The sequence below is a fragment of the Platalea leucorodia genome (genome assembly GCF_965183815.1).
Source record: "Platalea leucorodia genome assembly, chromosome: 4".
NCBI classification, from domain to species: domain Eukaryota; kingdom Metazoa; phylum Chordata; class Aves; order Pelecaniformes; family Threskiornithidae; genus Platalea; species Platalea leucorodia.
The window spans coordinates 20,307,283-20,326,179 of record NC_138826.1 but is presented as its reverse complement, the minus strand read 5'-3'; the positions used below and the strand labels follow the sequence as shown (position 1 = coordinate 20,326,179).

The following is an 18,897-nucleotide window of genomic DNA, read 5'->3' as shown; positions in this document are numbered from 1 at the left end:
TTCAAGCATTAAAAAGTATGGGTGTAAACAGTGCCCTCCACGTCAAAATTACATACGTGCTTTGCATTTTTGCAGAAACATACTTTCTTAAATTCCATTTCTTTAGTAGCAAATTGAGGATATTCCTTTTCTTTCCTTTTTTTTTTTTCCTTTCTTCCCTCTTCTTTGCTAATGCAAAGATGTTTAGATCATACTGGAGTAAAAGAACTCGCAATAACTATTTTGATGTACTCCTAGTGATACTTCAGCTTTAGATGCAAGTTAACCTTTGTTGCTAACAACTTTCTTGTCAAACCATACTTGATAGCATCACACTTTCATCTAAAATTCAGTGGGTATTCTGTAAACATTTGGTTCAAGTATTTCTGTTTACCAGCGATACACATCAACTTTTCAAAGCTGAAATACCTTCTCCATGTCATCCCAGTTTGTAATGATGCCATGTTCTATGGGGTATTTCAAGGTCAGGATTCCTCTCTTGCTTTGAGCCTCATCACCTACGTAGCTGTCTTTTTGACCCATACCAACCATCACACCCTATAAAATAACACAAATGGAGTTAGTGTCTCAAGGAGAGGTGTCACAAAGTAGATAGAACATTAGCTGTGAAATAAATCCAGTTGCCAGTGATACTAGTTACAAAATACTTTACAAATACTAATGAATGGAGAATTACTCATGGCTTTTTAATTTCTAAAATTAAATGTTTAGTTCACTTAAACCTCTGGTGTTCATGTTTCCACTACAGTTTAAGTAAACAGCACAAGTACAATGTTAAATTCATCAAGATAAAGTGAAAAAATAGGGTTGCTTTAATGTTTGTTATTATTTAGGGATGAACTCTTCTGCTAAACTATAATAAAGTGGAGAAAAAGCAGAAAGTGATGTTGTGCCATCTAAGGGTCAAGACAGAGCAATACACACTTTACATTTCCCAAAGCTTATATTTCAACATTTTTTAATCTTCTTTTTGAACACTATAATCTTGCCATAAGAGACGATTTAAAACTACCGGTACAGGCTTCTTTTTAGGTGTTTTCATGGATCCTGTAGAAATTGTCCGTGGACCAGAAGCTGGAAACTACTCTGGATATACAGTAATCTCTATGTTAAAGTTAGAAATACTGGAAAAAAATAGTATATAGTAGGATGCTTTGAGTGCATAATACTCTCATCAGAACTTAGTCATTACACACTCCAAACCTTGGCATCTCTAACTGCCCTGTCTTAGAAACAAGCAAGCTGGATTTGCAATTTATGATGGGATGATCCTTCCTTCAGGGCACTAATGCTATCCATGATACATGATCAGGAAGGAAAGGTTCCAGAAATCTGCTGCATTTGTTTCCACTGTGACTGTATGGCTTGCTTTGGAGCAATTAATAGCGTCTACGCTATCTACAGATGCTGGCATTTGAATATTTTTTTTCAGTTATGTTAACGCCTAGGGCCTCAATTAGGTACACCTTTCTTCTGCCCTGAAGAGCTTAAAATGTATGTGCTGGGTATATAAAATGCTGCATTTTACAACCAGTTTACCTCATCCCATTTCACCAGGTCTTTAGATGGCATAGAAGCAATTAGGTGGATCTACCAATTAGGAGGATTAGTTTGTCATGGCCTAGCCAAGCTGCTCTAGTTCATGCTAATGATGATCTGGCTCAGAAACTCTCTATATTTAACAGCTCGGATAATATATGTGTTTTGCAAACTATTAAAAACGACTGGAATGCATCATATACTCAAATGTAAACCTTGAAGCTAAAGAAACTCAACATTAGACAGGTGCCCATTTGTGATCCAGCTAAATTAAAAAAGTCAGGAATGTTAATAGGAAGCTGACTGAAAACTTCTCCTTCCTCTTTTAGTTTTCCACACATCATCTATCACCAGCTTTTAGGGCAGTCAAAATTTCCAGATATTTCTTGTTGGGCTTTTGTGTTTTCTTAAAACTAGCTTTACTCACCAAGTTCTCTGGGTAATCCAAAATTAAGGGACAGGGAGAAGAGGGCATATAAGGGAGTGAAAAATTTTAGGACTCCTCTCACAAGGCAAGAGACCTGCATTGACTCAGGTGAGTGCACTGCTGGACTCATTTTGCCTGGACATGCTGTGTTACACAGATTACCCAGGGCTGGGCAAGTCCCAAACACAGGAAAAGGTGGCTCTGAGGTGGATGACTGGGGACAGGGCAGCAAAGCCTTCTACAAGCCCCGTATGGAATAACCAAAGCAGTTCATCACCTGGTGCCTGGGACGACCCACAATGGAAGGGAAAACTGCTCTGGGAGCATCATCCCCAGCGAAGCCGGCTTTACAGAGCCCTGACCCATTGTCGCAAACAAGGGCAGTGCTGTCCTCTTCCTCACACATCTTCTACGTCAACGTCCTCAGGCCCTCCAGACAGAAAATGGCCCTATGAAAACAGCAGGAAAGAATTAAAAAGGAAAAAAAAAAGACATACCCAGGTAGCAGACCCAACCTTGAAGACAGAGACAGTTGTATGAAAGCAACCAGCACTAGCAAAGAGAGGTATGGCACCAGCTTGGCAATCACAAGGCCTGCGGGGCCATACGAGGGAACGGGCTTCCTTTTGAAAGCACGAGAGGTTTCAACCATGTCTTCCGGAGGGCTGTATGCACTAGAGGTTATCCAGGGGATTCCAGAGGAGACTTCTATCCTGCAGCATAGGCAGACAGATCAGGGAGCAGCAAATGTTTATCTAAATTTGGTCACAGAAAATCACGGCTGGGGGTGGGTGGGAGATAAAAGAGAACGTTGGACTGACAGCTGCAAAAACAAAGATCTCTTTGCATCAGATTCAGCACAACCTCCCCCACTTTTCTATCACCCTGACAAAATCCTGACACATGCGGAAAGCTGTCAAAGGTAAGAGCACTTCAGTCTTCCCCGCCCAGTCTTGGGCTTCCCAAAGACTAACCACATTAAATGCTAGGCATGTACCAGTGGTGTTTTCCTGAGGCAGATATTAACGCACTGGGTCAAGATGGCAAATTAAGTTTACATTTAACCTTTTAAAAGAGAATAAATGTTCCCAATTAAAAAGGAAAAAGAAGAAAGCCTTTTCGAACCCTCCCCTAGTCACTCAGAAAACATAACCCGCCTTTAAAATGAAGTCAGGGACAGTATGTGTTTCAAAAACAGGCCATAGCGTATGGTCTATCATCATTTCAAAGGAGCTAATAAACTGCATTTGTAGAGTGGCAGAGTAATTTATATTGGCTCCTTGTCTCAGTAAAAAGAAACTGTTTTCCTCCTCTGGCAACAAGAAGATAATATGGATAATAAAAATGCTTTGAAAGCTTTGTATTAAAGTCAACTACAGAAACAAGCACTGAATACCAGGACTCAGGAAGAACTATTTGCTCACAATTTATAGTGTGGTAGGGAATCACTTGGCTAGCTCTGAGCCTGGGCTTCCATGCAGAGTTCAACAAATCGCAGTGTGTTAACAGTGAAAGGAGACAGCTGTCATCCACAGACCAGCTGGCTCCACACACAGTCTCCGAAACCCTCTGCCACAGGAATACTGGAAGCGCAGGATGAAGTGGGAATGGGGTCAGTGAGAGCCATGGCTGATGAGCAAAGGAGCTCACAACCTGTTTAGCCTCTACATCAGATGGAACAAGCATGGACAGTTCTCCCAAATCCTTCATTTGAGATCCTCCATCTCTCCCCAGCCAGGCAGCCCTGAGACACGGCTGCAGCCCCACTCCTGCAGGCTGCTTGGGCATTGCTCCCCGGAGAAGACAAGGACAGGGAAATCCTAACTTGATGTACTCCAGATATTTTATCATTTTTATTGGCAAAGGCAAGTAGGTTGCAATTTTTGTGTTTATTAAACTCCTGGGAAAACAGGCTCTTTATATTCAAACATTTACTGAATGGAATACAATTGTTATCCAACATGAATGAACAGACTGGTTTGGACAAACCATTTCCTAATTAGGAAATAGGCTTTTCAACCATCTGTTTTTGGAACAGAGTTCGAGGTCAGGGGGTTTGCTCAAACCCATGCGCTAATGCAATGCCAAAAATCACTTGGGGGAGGGGAAAGAAGGGGGCAGGAAAGGCTACATTTCTGAGCCTAGTGGACTCTGAATGAAAACCATATTTAGTAATAAAGCACAAAAAGTTGAAAAATCAAGGCTGAACGATTTCAGACAGGGCGCTCTGCTGCCAGCCACTGAGTTACAGCTCAGGACTGCCATGGCACACAGCAGTAACATCTTACAGCAGCAAATGTCACTCAGCACTGTGGAAGAAAGGAAATTTTTCTCCCAAGTAATTAATACAGTATTCAGCCTCTTTCTTCTACCTGCTTTATATCTAAAGATCACTTCACCAATCTCCACAACAAACTACTAAGAGAACTCCAGCCCCACAAGAAATGCTGTGTGCAGCCTGTTCCTTAATGAAATGTTTGGCATTTTACAGAACAGTAGTTTCATATACATAGAGACAAGGATAAATACCTACACATCCTCATGGTAACCTATTAGACACTGCTATTTTGCATACTTCCAGCTCTTCTTCCAGTCACATTCCCCAAAACACTCACATTACCTTACACTGAGTTAACAGCACTGAAGCAAACCTAATGAGAAACCTACTACACAGTGGGCAAATTCACCCCTTCAGGAACTCTGTTCTGTACAAAACTAACACCGCAGGGTCACACGGGTTCATTTAAACATTAATATAGCTATAATTGCAGCCACGGCATTACACAGACTGCATTTTATGCTATTGCTGGAGTGCTGGTGGAATCAGCAAAATCATCAGGTAGAACTTTTATTTCCCTTTCAGAAGTGCTATAAAATAAAGACAACTCAGTATAGATATTACAAGCATTTTATCAATTCAATTCTAATAAGTAAGTTAGTTTGCTTAAGCAAAGTACAGCACAACAGTACATCCTCCTGAATAGCTTCCATTTGACATTATTTAATTGAAGTCCTCCCGCAATCTGCAAATCATGCTTTTGGTTCAGTGCCACTTACCCTGACAGCGCTTGGCTGGGGATAGCTGCTCTGGGATGGTGCACTCTGTATCTGAAAGCTCTGAGGTTATATAGCCCCTTCAGCTCTTCTCCTCCCACTAGCCTCCCAAACAAGGAGCAGAGACAGACAGAGACAGAGCTGAAGTCTCTAACAAAACCATATAGGGACCTTATTACAAAAACCTCTAATCTGGGTGGCCACAGGCCCTGGGTCTCTTCCACTGCATTCCAGTGCAGAGCTCATGAAACAGGAGGAGACTTTCAGCTGTGTAAGATAAACACTTTAAAACTTCAGGAGAGTTGCTAAAATACAGAGAGATGGAGTGTGCCCGCAGTAGACACCCTCCGGCAGGAGAAGCATGGGTTCAAACAGGAGATGTCCAAGCCTCCATAGTAACATCCAAGAGGCAGAGAAATAAATTGGAAGAGAGGTCATTTATAATAGGGGAGGCGTTTTTAAAGAAACACTTTGCTTTTATTAAAGATTTTGACAAAAACAACAAAAATATTTCTGGCAAACTAAACAGCTGCTGAATTTTGCTACAAAGTCTCTTTAAAAGCTCGGCATTTTGTTTGTATGCTAAATATTGCCCATAGGCTTAAGGGTAGTGAAAACAGTACCTGCTGTTGTACAGGGTTCACAGTGACATCTTTGAAGGTTGTGAAAACGTTCTGTTAAAAGATTCAGCCTTGAGAAAAGAAGGCTTAGGGGAGACCTTGTCACCATGTTCCAGTACTTAAAGGGTGGCTACAAAGAAGATGGAGACTCCCTTTTTACAAGGAGCCACATGGAAAAGACGAGGGGTAATGGGTACAAGTTACTCCTGGGGAGATTCCGATTGGACACAAGAGGAAATTTTTTCACAAGGAGAACAATCAGCCATTGGAATAATCTCCCCAGGGAAGTGGTGGATTCCCCAGCACTGGACACTTTCAAGATTCAGCTGGAGAGGGTGCTGGTCCATCTTGTCTAGATCATGCTTTTGCCAAGAAAGGTTGGACCAGATGATCCTTGAGGTCCCTTCCAACCTGGTATTCTATGATTCTATCATTGTTATGATCCCCTCTGGATTGCAATGTGTTAGAATCCATTCTGTTTCTCTGTCAGCTTATTTTCAAAACCCTAGGACCTGTGGGCCAACTTCACCCTAGTGCTACTCCACTGATGGCCACAAGTCTGGACTGTCATAAACTCATCTCAAACTGTTAATAATAAAGTTGTTAAATTTTATAACCCCCATCTAGCTTTTCCATTGAGCATATTTTTAGCGAATAAAGCAAGGGTTCTCACTGCACAAGTTATTTTCAGCACAGGACTGGATTTTTACAGCTGTAGCCAGCTGTTCTCTGGACAGGCTGATTCTAGTGAAGCAGCCCTTTCATAACAATACTGTCTCATTAAGTTTGTACTAAAGACCAGAAATCAGCATCTCTGAACTCCAATACTAAACCATTACAAATTCAAAACTGCTCTACGCACACAAGCCAAGAAAGATGTGAGAATCCAAGCGAGTTCCTTGCTTTGTGAGTCTTTTTACAATGGGGAGGGGCATCATGTGTTTGCTTACAGAGTGTTTGCTGCCTAATTGAGTAGTCCTAATGCAAGAAAATCTCCCATACAACCAGGGTGGGAGTTTTCCTGATGTAGAGGTTATAAGGATTCAGCCACTAGTAGAGATAGCAGAATTATGGATTGAAGACTAAAAGGAATTTAACTTTTAAGGAAAGGAACTTTTAAGGAATGTAACTGCCTTTGAGGGTCAGAAACAGAAGCTAACAAGTGCTGGAACATGAGCCATGCAAAAGCTATTTATTATTTCACTTCCAGCATTGGGGCAAAATATAAGAGATATTTAAGAAAAAAGAAAAAAAAAAAAAAAGGAAAAAAAACCACCAAGGTAAGCAACCTACAACAGAGGATATAAACAGACCCTTTTTTGCATATCTCCAACTGACACTCAAAGGGCAGCGAAAACTAGATTCTTTGTTTTCAAGCAACACTCAAAAACACAGCTGAGAAAAATGATGTACCTCAAGTAGAACATATGATATTAGATCAGGGAACTCAGGTAAAGGGGAAGGGGAATTGCATGCAGCAGAACCAGTGTCATGTCTGATTTTGATACAAACATCAATTGCCTCCTAGATTGGAGGAAACATAATCCAAGGTTTTCAAAAGCATCATCTACTACATCTCCTTGGAAATACCAAGACTGGGACAAAGATCCCAAAATCCAAACTCTTCCCCTTAATGAGAAGAGGTTAACACTCCCAAAAAACCTTACTGGTGATGATGCTCTAGCAGATACAGCACATATAAGATTGCAGAGCCAAGTAAACAACCCTTCAGCAGAACTGGTACACCATTCACACTGCACCTCAGCATAGCTAGAAATACAGGCAACAGTTTTCTACCAGAGGCCTCTGTGGATATTATAGGAGGCAGTGGCCACGCAGATACCACAGACGCCTTCATATCTCTGTTAAGCTTCCTCGCAGTTCCTGTAAACTTAGCCAGGTGTGTACCACAATTACTGGTGGTGGCAATGATGGCAGCAGCAGCCCCTTGGCTCCTATGAGGAATGGTTATCTGGGTGGGGATCACACATCACCTTGCCTGTCACGAGCATCAAAGATGTGGGAATCCCAGCTTTCAGGGTGCTCATGAAAAAGATACAGCTGACATAGAATCTCATTCAGAGCAGGCAGTTGTTGATACGGCGATAAAGAGGAAACACCAGTTGTTTGGAGGGACCTACCATATGAAGGATATTTGTTGGAGACAGGGCTATGCAGACTAGAAGGGAGAAGTAAGCCCAGAGGCTGACCTCAGCAGTAGCGATGGACACACAGGAACAGCAGAGGAAAAGCGCAGAGGTGCTGCACAACCACGCCTCCAGCACACCATGGAGAGGCAGCGCTCCGCAGGCAGCTCGGCTCTGGGGCGTTATGTTATGGAAGGTCCTGGGGCAGGAAGGAAGGAAAACAGGTGAACTATGCAAGGAAATTAGGTCAGTCCGTCTTGACGGACATCATAGAATATAAGTATTTCTTTTCTTCTTAGTGATTCCACGCTCGAGTTATGATCACACAGATATTACTACAGATTAAAACACATGGGAAAAAACAACATTAGTAGTATACGCCTTTCTTCTCAGCAACATAGGTGATTGCCAGAGGGGCAGGGGGAAGGGGGGAATGTACTTGGCATGAGACAGGAATAAGAACCTAAAGAGAACTGAACAGAACAAGTCTTCTGAGACCCAAGCCTAAATGCTGGGGATCAAACCTCTGAACCCTCCTCTGTAGCTACAGACACGTACCAGCTTAGCTTAAAATTTTTTGCAAGAAAAAGAATACAGTACTATTTCTGAAAGTAGTTTAGCTTCCCCTCTGGAGGCCGCTTCCATCACCACTTTCTGCTGCCTATCTTTCAGTACTTATTCCGCCTATTTGTATGGAAACCTCCACAGTGCAATTTGCCTGGTGTGTCTATATCCTAAGGTTCTAGTTCTTTCATTGCAGCCATAGTCAAAAACTCTGTTTTTTATTTGGCTTCCCCTAAGAACTTCTCTGTTTGTCCACGCTAAACCATTTTGCAGTCTCCATCACAGCAGCATGTCCAGAGTTCGATCAGAGAAAGCAAAATAAGTGGAAAAAATAATTTTGTTTCTTTCATACCCTTTTTCCTTCTCTCTTTATAGTGATGCTAGCAAAGCTCCCATGCACACTGGGAACTTCCCCACTGATTTCAAGCATCTTTCAAGAGATCAGTGGAAACTCTTAGCTACATGTTCCTTAAGTCAAGTTCTCTGTTTTTCAGTAACTTGTGCAGATAGTCGTACGGACACAAAATGTGCTTGGGACTCCACAGCAGCAGGAACTGTATAGGCACCACGCCTAGGAAATGGGCTTCAGCTGGCCTGAAGAATGCCAGCTCAGAGGCCACGCACCAGTTCGTAGATGCCATACTTTTTTGGTAAAGGAGGGCAGAAGCTGCAGTCTTATCCCAACTGCTATAGAAAACTGGGAATAAAGTAACCCCTTTGCTCATAACATTACCAGCCATTACTTTATAAGGGAAAACAACTTCTGAGACATGCGTGGAGACCTTCCTGCCTACATCCAATTGGCTCTTTAGGAATGAGGCTCTGCTAAATATGTCTCTGGCTCCTTTTTATTTGGGGATTCCTTTCATCTTCGTAGCATTAGCAGAATCTTTAACTGTTTTGGTTTGTCTGGCTTCAGGCCCTCTCCTCTATCTCATTGATATGCTTTACACTTCCCCACCCCTCCTCTTGAGAAAGGCAGGAATAAATAAGCTTTTGGGAGCAGAAAGTCCCTCTAATAACCTGATTCATTGCAGCTGTCACACAGTATGCATCTGTAAAGTGTCAGATCAACCATAAGCTGTCAGACCCATAGACTAGCTTTCTCTACGATTGTCAGGCTCTTGCACTGGTCTCTCTCTAACAAGTAAGACGAAATGGCTCTAATCTTTCTCAAATATGACAGTTTTCCACCTACAAAGTTTGGAAAATATTTTTGCCAGTGCTGTTCAAGAGCTAGAGGATACAGCGTTTGCCTCCTAGGCCTCTTGAGCCCAGGGCGGGGGGTGGGTGGGGGGGTGAAGCAGCATGTTAATTCACAACCTTCATCTTCTTGACAAAGTGTCTTCCTCCATGGTAATGCGGTAAAGTTATCCCTCATTCAAAATCAAAGGAACGTATTCAAAGTAAAAATGAGCTAATGGCTCCCTCCTCATCCTTCTTAGATAAATAAATAGAACATAAGAATGAGCCCTGCTGGGTCAGGCTGATATTCATCTTACTCAGTATCCTGTCTCTGAGATTTCCTGATAGCAGATGCTTAGGAAAGAAATGGGAGGCCTACAGTGATAATTTTTCTTCCTATATCCTTTCTGCTTCCTTATGTGCAACATAAGGATTTCTTGAGACTGGAGTTTGTACCTATATCTTCATGTGTAATAGATGTGGACAGATTTTCCTTCCATAAATTTCCCTAATTTAAATACATACTTTTGGAGATAGAGTGCCCTCCATGATTTTTTGTGGAAATAAGCTCTACATTTTATCTGCAAGGCAGCACCCATAGCTCACATGCCAGCTAGTGTAGACATGCCTAATGTTAGAAAGAAAATATCAAATATATCAGAAGCATAGTCAAATGAACACTATCTTGATACAAAGAGCTGCAAATCCACCAGAGATCCTGGATAAGCCCTCAGGCCACCGGCCCCACTGTGTGTAAACTCCTAGCAGCACCTCAGTAGCTTGTTCACAGTTCATGCAGACATATCTGTCCTAAATGACACTATAGACAAGGCTTCATGATAATGTTACACTGGCACACCTCCTAAGAGCTAAGAGAGAACAGATTCCCTCTCCCCCCCACCCCCCAACGATTATCAGAACCACTCCAGTGACATGCTATCTAAATTTGTCAAAATGTAAATGAAATCTTCCCACCATATCACTGTGAAAAACAAGCCCTGTATTCCTGAGGAAGTCAGACCTACACGGCGTGCGTGTGGGGCAGGCAGAGCACAGGGGTCCTTCCTCCACAATAACTTCCGAGCTCCCCAACCAACGTACTCCCAGACTGACAGCAACAAGGAGACCAAGTTCCCACCGCATTTTTGGAAGTGGTTGCCCTGTTATTATCTCACCAAAATAAAGATTTCAAGGTGAGCTTGCACATCATGAGAAATCAGATCATTCCCATCAGAGAAAGTTGCTGGAAGCCAGTTTCATAAGGCTATTGCTTACAGATTAAGCCTGTGGACTCTGTATGCCTAGTTATATCACACAGCTTCACAAGCCCAAGTGCTTGTGTCAGCTAGTTTGGCTGGCCCTCCAGCAAACAGCAAGGAAAAGGACCTCTACAGGGTAATTTCTTTCACTACCAAATTTAATAATTTTCTGTAGTGCCAGAGTTTCACTTTTTGTGACCGACACATAGCTTTGTTGCCCATGGGCTCTGGACGATGACAAACTATGGAGTCCCTCTCACCACAAGTGTCAACAAGCAGGTACCTACCTCTGCAGATGACCCAGACCTGGTCTCCAGCCCTTTTCTCCTGGCACCTGGGCTCGGCGCACATGGAGCAGTTGTTAGGTGTCGCTGCTGGGCAGGACGAGGAGACACGGCCCTGCCACAACTTCCTCATCTTCTGTACCAGCCGCTCAGCACAACCTATAAACAAACAACTCCCGAGAGTACAGCTGGACTCTTTTTTTAAACTTCCATGGGAACCACTGTATCACAGCAAAGGAATGAGCATTATATGGCAATAAACTGAAGAATGTACGAAAAATACAAGGGGAACTCTACAACCTATATGACTAAAGTGAACACATACTTTAAAAAATACCTTAGGATAAAAAGGAAACGCACTTTTGGAACTGGCATGCTATTATATGGAAATATATGCTGTTAAATGGAATTGTCAAAAATAACGTGGCAAATGCAAACATCTTTAATACACGTGCATTTTCTGTACCAGGAAAAAGTCAGATGTCGATTCAGAGGATTGCAAAACAGTTTGGGGTTTTCTATTTCAACTCCATTGCAGGAGGGTGCTGAAAGAGTAAAGTTGGGCATGCACAGTGCAGCAGGTTTGGATAGCCTACCTCGATCCAGGTGTTCCAGAAAGCAGTCCAAAGTGCCTCTAGAACAATTAACACTTATTTTCATTAGTCCTTAAAAATGCTTAAGGGGTTTTCCCGAAACAGGAAGAAAGGCAGTTTAACAGAAATTTCAAGCACGTAACGGCAAGAAGTAGCTAATTACAAACTTGCCAGATGAACACACCACTCTAAGTCAAACTATCACAGCTGCCAATATAGAATCCAAATAATAAAAAAATAAAAGGAGATAATATAATAAATGCTGATTAATAAGGCTTTATAAAAATTACTTCTTGCCAAACTTTTTTTGAGAAATATTACAAACTTAGTTGTAAAAGCCTTCTAAAGCCTTTTACTTTCTAAAACATGAAATAATTAAAAATAAGGAAATGCAGAATTGACCTATGCAGAGTAGCATGAGAACTGTCTAGCTGAAGTCTCACAGCAGAGCAGCGCAGGGAAATCACTGCTGAGTGGGTGAGATTCTGCGGGACGTTCCCTACCCATCATTGGCTATGCACCTTAATGCCTCTATCAGCGATCTGAACAATAACACAAGTTACAGATAAATGTCACAGATAAAGCGTGTCTACGTGTGATGTGTTTTTATAACTTGCTACAATCTAGATTATAGATCTAGGATAAAACAGAGTCCTCCCCAGCAGAATCTTGTTTATAATATGAAGCCTTGAGAAAACTCTTTGCATCTCTGACCTGTGCAAAAGGATCCCTACCCATCCATTGCACTTTTGCTGAATGTCAGTTTGGTTGATGAAAACAAGGTACAGACAAACACACCTGGCAAAGTGGTGCCTAACTCTCCGCAGGTTGCAGGAAGGACAGGGCTTCGCTGGTGCTCTCCTCTGCCCTGTGTGCAGTGTCAACCTGCCTCTGTCGCACCTCCCTGCACACGTCCTGGCTGCTGCGTGGGCCTGGGAGACCTTCCTGTTATCTACCGTGGTGATCCTGGAGACTGACAGCTGACGATGCTTGGTCACTTAGCCAGGAGGAATTTAGCACACAGCTATTACTCATGCTCTAGCACATTCAGTTTATTAAACCTCTCCCCAAACGATGCTCAAGTCTCACAAGAAGACTGAAGCAGGCAGGTTTTTCACCTTTGCTTTGCAGATGCATCTTAGTTACGTAAGGTAGTTTCTTCTTCCTCTTTCTTACAGACAGTCCTGAGAACTATGGAAAAGTACAGATAACATGCTATTTTTGTTTCATGATTTGGTTGGTTTTCTGAAAGTGTGCCAGCATTTTCCAGCCAAATGTAGGGGTTTTTTTTCCTCTTCCACTAAATGTTTTACATGCCTACCTTTAACTGTTTGCTCAAATTCCCTATCAGACCGAAGAACAATGCTTTGTTCTTTTCCTTTTATGACTGTAAAAGAGACTTAGATGCACATTACTGAAACAAACATAATCATCCTTCAGAAATAAAGAAAAACACAGAATTCTGCAAAGCTTTTGCTCATTCCAGCCTATTTCAAGACTAATTGCTGTACCACTGGCCTCGTGGCGGATGCAAGTTGCCAGGACCCAGGTCTAATCTGCCTATAGCCCAGCTGGAGACTTCTCCAACCTCAACTGCTTTTTGATCCATTTCTTAACCATGATAACATCACAGATACTGTTCTGTATTGCATACACACATATAGTGTGCCCATAAGGACTGGTACAGATACAGCTCTCGCTGCACACAGCTCTCCATTCCATAGACGGAAGGCTAACATCTGCCTGGTTTCACTGTGGTTTTCAGGGCTTCAAGAATATCCCAAGTACCTACAGGCAGAAAATGCTAAACCCTGCTGATTCATGTTCTGTTCTTCTTGCAAGTCATTAACAGTACTAAACAAAAGACGAAGTTTTGTATCTCTCTGTCTCAGAATTACGGTGTCTACCATGTTGTCAACCCTGTAAGTACTTCCCAGGTTTCTCTTTCTTTCAGTTCCTTGCTAGTAACTTCTTGAATAGACGTAGTAACTCCTTTCACTATTGCAAAACACTATTGCCCAAGGATCTTGAAAATGCCTGGATAGTTTCCTCATCAGGATACCAGAACTACATACAACTCTTTCAGCATCCTAATTAGAGGCTGTTACTTACTGCATTGTATTTAGCTGTCTCTGGGAATTCATTTACAAGGTCAAACGCTCAGACCTCTTCAACATGATATAAATCATTCCTCTGCACTCTGATTAGTCTGTGTTACACAGCATGAACACGTTGTTTAATAAAAGGAGAAAATTATGCAATTAGCAGGTCTTCAGCATAAACATGTCCCCCTTTCCGAATCGTATTTAAATAAAACAGTGTTGCTATAGTATTTTACAGCATTAAACACTCAGCACCACTTGCACTGGAAATGGCCAGGCCTTCGCAGAAAAATGGGCTGGGGGAAACAGGGGACAACCACACTTGGGAAAAAGGGCTAACATCTGTTTTCTTTTTTTCTGCTTACACAATACAAGCTACTGTTTTCATGAGGGCTAAACTTTCCCTACTACCTTGATTTTAATAATTTATAGTTATTCTTCTGTAGACTTGTTTCTGTCATATCCTGTTTTTCAGGTAAGCCCCCTGAAAAGAAAATATGTGGGTTTTGTACCAGGTCACTTGGGATAGTGGAACAGTAGCTGGGAGAGCAAGGAACAAGCTCCACATAGCAACAGCCCTGCACTGCACCAGGCCGAGATGCTCCAGGCTCTGCAATGTGGCAAGTGCAGGGCAGACCGGGCTGCCCCTTCGGGGGGCTGATGGAGAAGGGGCTGGTGGCCAGCCCTGCCTCCCAGAGGGAGGGAAGTCCCCAGTTACATATGTAACAGATCTTTACATCTGCTTTATGCACGTGTAGTGAAATCTTAGCTTCACTCAAGACAACATCAAAATTACCTTTGATCTCAAGTAAAATCATGGCTTACTGAAGTGATTCAATGAGAGCTGAGAACCCAGTCCAAAACCTCTACTTCAAGAAAGTAAGACAATTTCCTCACACTATTACAGCAAAGGGATGCGAGTCCCTCTTCATTTCTCACATGAAACTGAGGAACTGCTCTCCTCTCAGCAGGCTACCTCCAGACAGGGGGGTTTCTGAGCACCCCTGGGCTGGGAGAAATGCATGGGAAACCTGTGGCTGTTAAAACTGTGGCCTGCAGTGGCACCAGACTCTCCCACCCATCCCAGGGAACCAGAAATGCACATTCTGCTGTTCATCCCTCTGCGGTCCCCCATCCGGTCGCCTGCGTGTGAGCTGGCTGACAGCAGGAGAGGCAGCTACCGTGCAGTGTGGAAAGGATGCCTCTTCCAAAATACTTGGCTTCCAAGAAGTATTTGAGAAATGATTCACCTGAAAAATATCACCACAATTTTATCTGGGAACTTAACAGACTGCTTCAGACAGCAAACATCAGTGTATCCCTTCTTATTATGACCATCCCTAGAGACGCACAGCTTTCTAAGCCCATCGTTTAACTGCTGATGAGAACCACCGACAGAAAACAATCATCAACTGCGTTTTGATAGAAATATAAATTAGTCTGTACTACATACTCATTTTGTTTGCTTCATGCTCATAAAAGCTTGACTATGCAGTGGGCTGTGCAGCTGAACAGAGAAGATATGACTCACTCCTGTAGTTGCATGAGCTACCCAGGCCTCTTGTCTGTTTGTGCAGATGTGTGGTAGAAGTGGGTGAGTAGGTGAAGGCAGGGAACAGTGACAGCCCCACCACCTCCAAACCTTGCTCCTACCACAATAGCCCCTCTCTACCAGAATTTGGTTCTTGATCGTCTACCTGAAGCATAAGCTCCGGTTAAAAGTGCACAACAGTGCCCAGGAGAGAAACGTTCAGAGCAAGCTCACTGCATCCTGTTCTCACTCTGAAGAACGTTTGATGTCGCAGAGGATGCCGAACTGCATCTGAGACGTTAGTGGGAGGGATAAAACTTTTCACATCACTGTCCCTCCCCCCCCCCAAGAATATCAAAGGTTAAGCGATATCCAAAAAAAAAAAAAAAAAACAAACGAGAGAGTCTGGAGTCTCAGCCACAAGGCATTGCTTTATCTAAGCGTGCTAGTCTCACTTGATAGGTGGTATCCCAGAACGCGGAGCATGACAGAGCAAATCACACCAGTGGAACTAAATCCCAAAAGACATAATATTTCTTACAGTTTCAGAAATTCTGATCAATTACAGTATGCTAAGATCTTTTAAAATGTTTCCTTTAGCTTCTCCTCCCCACCACCACCTTTAATAAAATTTGTCTTAGTTAACCTTAAAATTATTATGAAAACTTTTTTCCTTGAAGGGTGGCTGTTTGGGTGTCACTCAACATCAGAAATAAAGCCATCTGGCGTGCCTGTTACTGCCATCTTCAGATCAAAGGGTAAAAGCAGAACTAAAGACCTCCTTTTACTCACATTTACCTTTTAATTCCAGACATTTCTCTACAGATCTTTCCTCTCTCATCCTCAGTATGAGGATTCAGCCTTAGATTAATTCACAAATGCAGGAAACTAATACTACTCACAGACTAAATCAGCCATGCTCTGTCCAGGCAGTGCCTGAAGGAAAAAGGTTTGCACTTCTTCCCTCACCTCTGGAGAGCATCTAGCCTCCCTAGCACATTATCTCAAAGCTTTTACAGTTCATCTGTTACACATTTGACAGTTAGCATTTGCTGTACACCAAGCTTTGCAAGTATAAAGCACAATCTTAGTATTAGTAATACCATCCCCAAAAAACAACTAAGAGCAATTAGCCTGAAAAAAAGAGAAAAGAGCACCAGCCAAGCTCTGAAGCTAAGCTGCCTGCTGCAAGTTCTGGATGGAGACAGGGCTCTGCAAAACATTTGAGAGAGATGCATTTACAATATATCAAGTCACAAAGTCAAATTTTAAGTGAGCCTGTGTGATATGCAAAATATTTGCTAAATAATGCAGCATTCAGGATGGTAGAGTGCACACACAGAGGACTGGGACAGGATGGTCCCACGGCTAAAATAAAGTCAATAATCAACCCTAAGATAGAGACACATCTACATTTATGGTAAGGTTATAGTGATTGGCTGTAGGAGCCACCAGGCATCCAGCCAATTTGCTTTTCCAGTCTAAGGAAATGCTTGTTGGAAAACTGATTTTTTTTTCCTGCTGTGAAGAATGCATTGACGTCATCAAATTGGATCTGTTGAAAAAAAGCATGGATCCAGGGTTGTGTCAAGAAGTTGAATTACACGAGAAAGGACACACATCTGTTTCAGCTTTCTCTTAGAGTGACAGGCACTATTCCCAATTCTCCTTCATCACCTTCTCCAGAGGAGAACTGCTAGAGGGGACAAGTGACTTGCTACGAGTTTCAGTTTCCACCCTGTTTTGTTCCACTCTGTTTTGTTGCCAGTGTGGGTTTTTTTAGATAAACATAGCATCTATGGCTCCACAGGGCTGTGTATCAGGTCACTATTACTTCTAATAGGAACATGCTGCATGCCAGAACTCCCTGATCTGATTTGATATAACACCGTGGAGCACCCTTACAAAAAAAACCCACAGTGTGTTCATAAACCTCTCTGATCATACACTGGTTTCCCATTTCTGTGCTGTCTTATCAGCTTCTCTACCCACAGAACGAGGCGTTTGGGCCAATACAGTGCTTTGCTACCGTATCATCTGACCAAGAACCTTTCACTACACCACTGACTCAGGTGATCATAAGTAGTATCTTAAAAAGGGAGAAGGGTAACCTTGAATTGTCAGAATCTGGCCATATCGCACTACAACAAAACAGCCAATAGTTAGAGCAGTTACAGGTCATTTCTGATCCACCAGATCATAGAGCAAAGGGCACAGACGGTGGGTGGAGCAAGGTCACCATTTTAATGTTTCACAGAAGATTTGGCAAACAAAGGGCAAAGCCTTCCACCATAAAACTGTACTTAGTAAGAGCTGATGATTTAAGGACTGATGCCACTCCAATCATTTCCCAAAAGGATTATCTGATGCTTGTGACAAGAGTCACAGGACAGAACAGGTTTGAACCAAGGATGAAGGAGACGCAATAGAACTGCGTGAGTGACAGATTACTCAGTCTAGTACTTGAACCAAAAGTCAAAATTAGGTTGTTCTGAACATAGGTGAGGGAGGGGGGAGGCAAAACAGAAGAGCAAAATAAAACAAAATGCAGACAGAAAGTGAAACAAAATGACTCTACTTTGGGCCCGGTAATATTAAGTGTTTGAGCTTTATCCCCCTTCCCTTTAAACTTCAGGTTATTTACAAAACATGAATCGCATAACAAAATGTTTCATTTTAAGTATCTCCAAAACATATATTCTGTATTGTCTCCTACTTTCCTCCCTTTTCAGCCAAATCAAGTTGTCTAAATACAACAGTTGTGTCCCCTAACCCACATGTTAAGGCAAACTATCTACTAAAAGACAGGGGAATAAGTCAATATATACAAGACAAGAAAAGGCAAAGCTAACAGGAAGACAATTGTAGTGAGGAGTTCATAACTCTTCTCAAATTCAACAGCTCCTACATTTATTATATTAAGGTATCCCAGTGTAAGTCTTCTGTGCAACAATGATCTTCTAATGTGCATTGTAAGTCAAAGGAGAATTTAATTTTGATGGAACTACTTCGGTTAAGTCACACTACATTAATCTATTGCCTAATCTTAGTACAAAAGAACTGCTAAATAATTATCAATATGCCAAAACAAATCTAAACCAAGTATTTAAAAAAAACCCAGACATTGCTGTCCCTTAGCTTGTATCCATTATATATATAAAAAACCCCAAAGAGCTACAGTTATTAACTACATGAGGTATGACTCCAAGTCATATGCAGACACTATTGTTTTGACAAGAATCTGGTGGCTTCTCAAATGGCTCTCAAAGCTCCCTACCAAGACAAAAACATTCCACCGCAAAACAGATATACACATGCAGTCATCATACCTCCGGGGCGGGGGGAGGGAAGAGTGTAAACCACATGTGCCTAATAGATGTTAGTTAGCTACATTAGCGGAAGTTATTGGATAATTAGGGCAAGAAGCACACCAAGGTGCTACTGAATGCTAAGCGATGCCTGCTGAGGGCCCAGTCACATCAGGTTTTGTTTTTAGGAAAAACCACAATCCCCCAAATGATGAATTTGGAAACAATTCTACTGAGCTTTCTGCTGCAGCAGCCGTCCAGATCCAGGCAACATTGCTTGCAGT

At 42.3% G+C, this 18,897-nt stretch overlaps 1 protein-coding gene across 3 annotated transcripts in view; it reads right to left on the bottom strand.

Moving 5' to 3' along the window:
* Positions 1–18,897, bottom strand: part of ACTA2 (actin alpha 2, smooth muscle) — a 41,140-nt gene that overhangs the window by 5,710 nt on the left and 16,533 nt on the right. The window contains exons 2-5 of one of the 3 annotated variants that reach the window (XM_082309831.1): positions 11,083–11,238; positions 7,851–7,986; positions 2,244–2,415; positions 409–537 (exon numbers count right to left, since the gene is read on the bottom strand). In XM_082309831.1, the coding sequence (XP_082165957.1) occupies positions 409–537; positions 2,244–2,372 (258 nt within the window). In that variant the 5' untranslated portion in view covers positions 2,373–2,415; positions 7,851–7,986; positions 11,083–11,238. Of the gene's footprint in view, positions 1–408; positions 538–2,243; positions 2,416–5,023; positions 5,061–7,781; positions 7,801–7,850; positions 7,987–11,082; positions 11,239–18,897 lie in introns of those variants that run through there. The other 2 variants (XM_082309832.1, XM_082309830.1) reach the window with 2 other exon arrangements.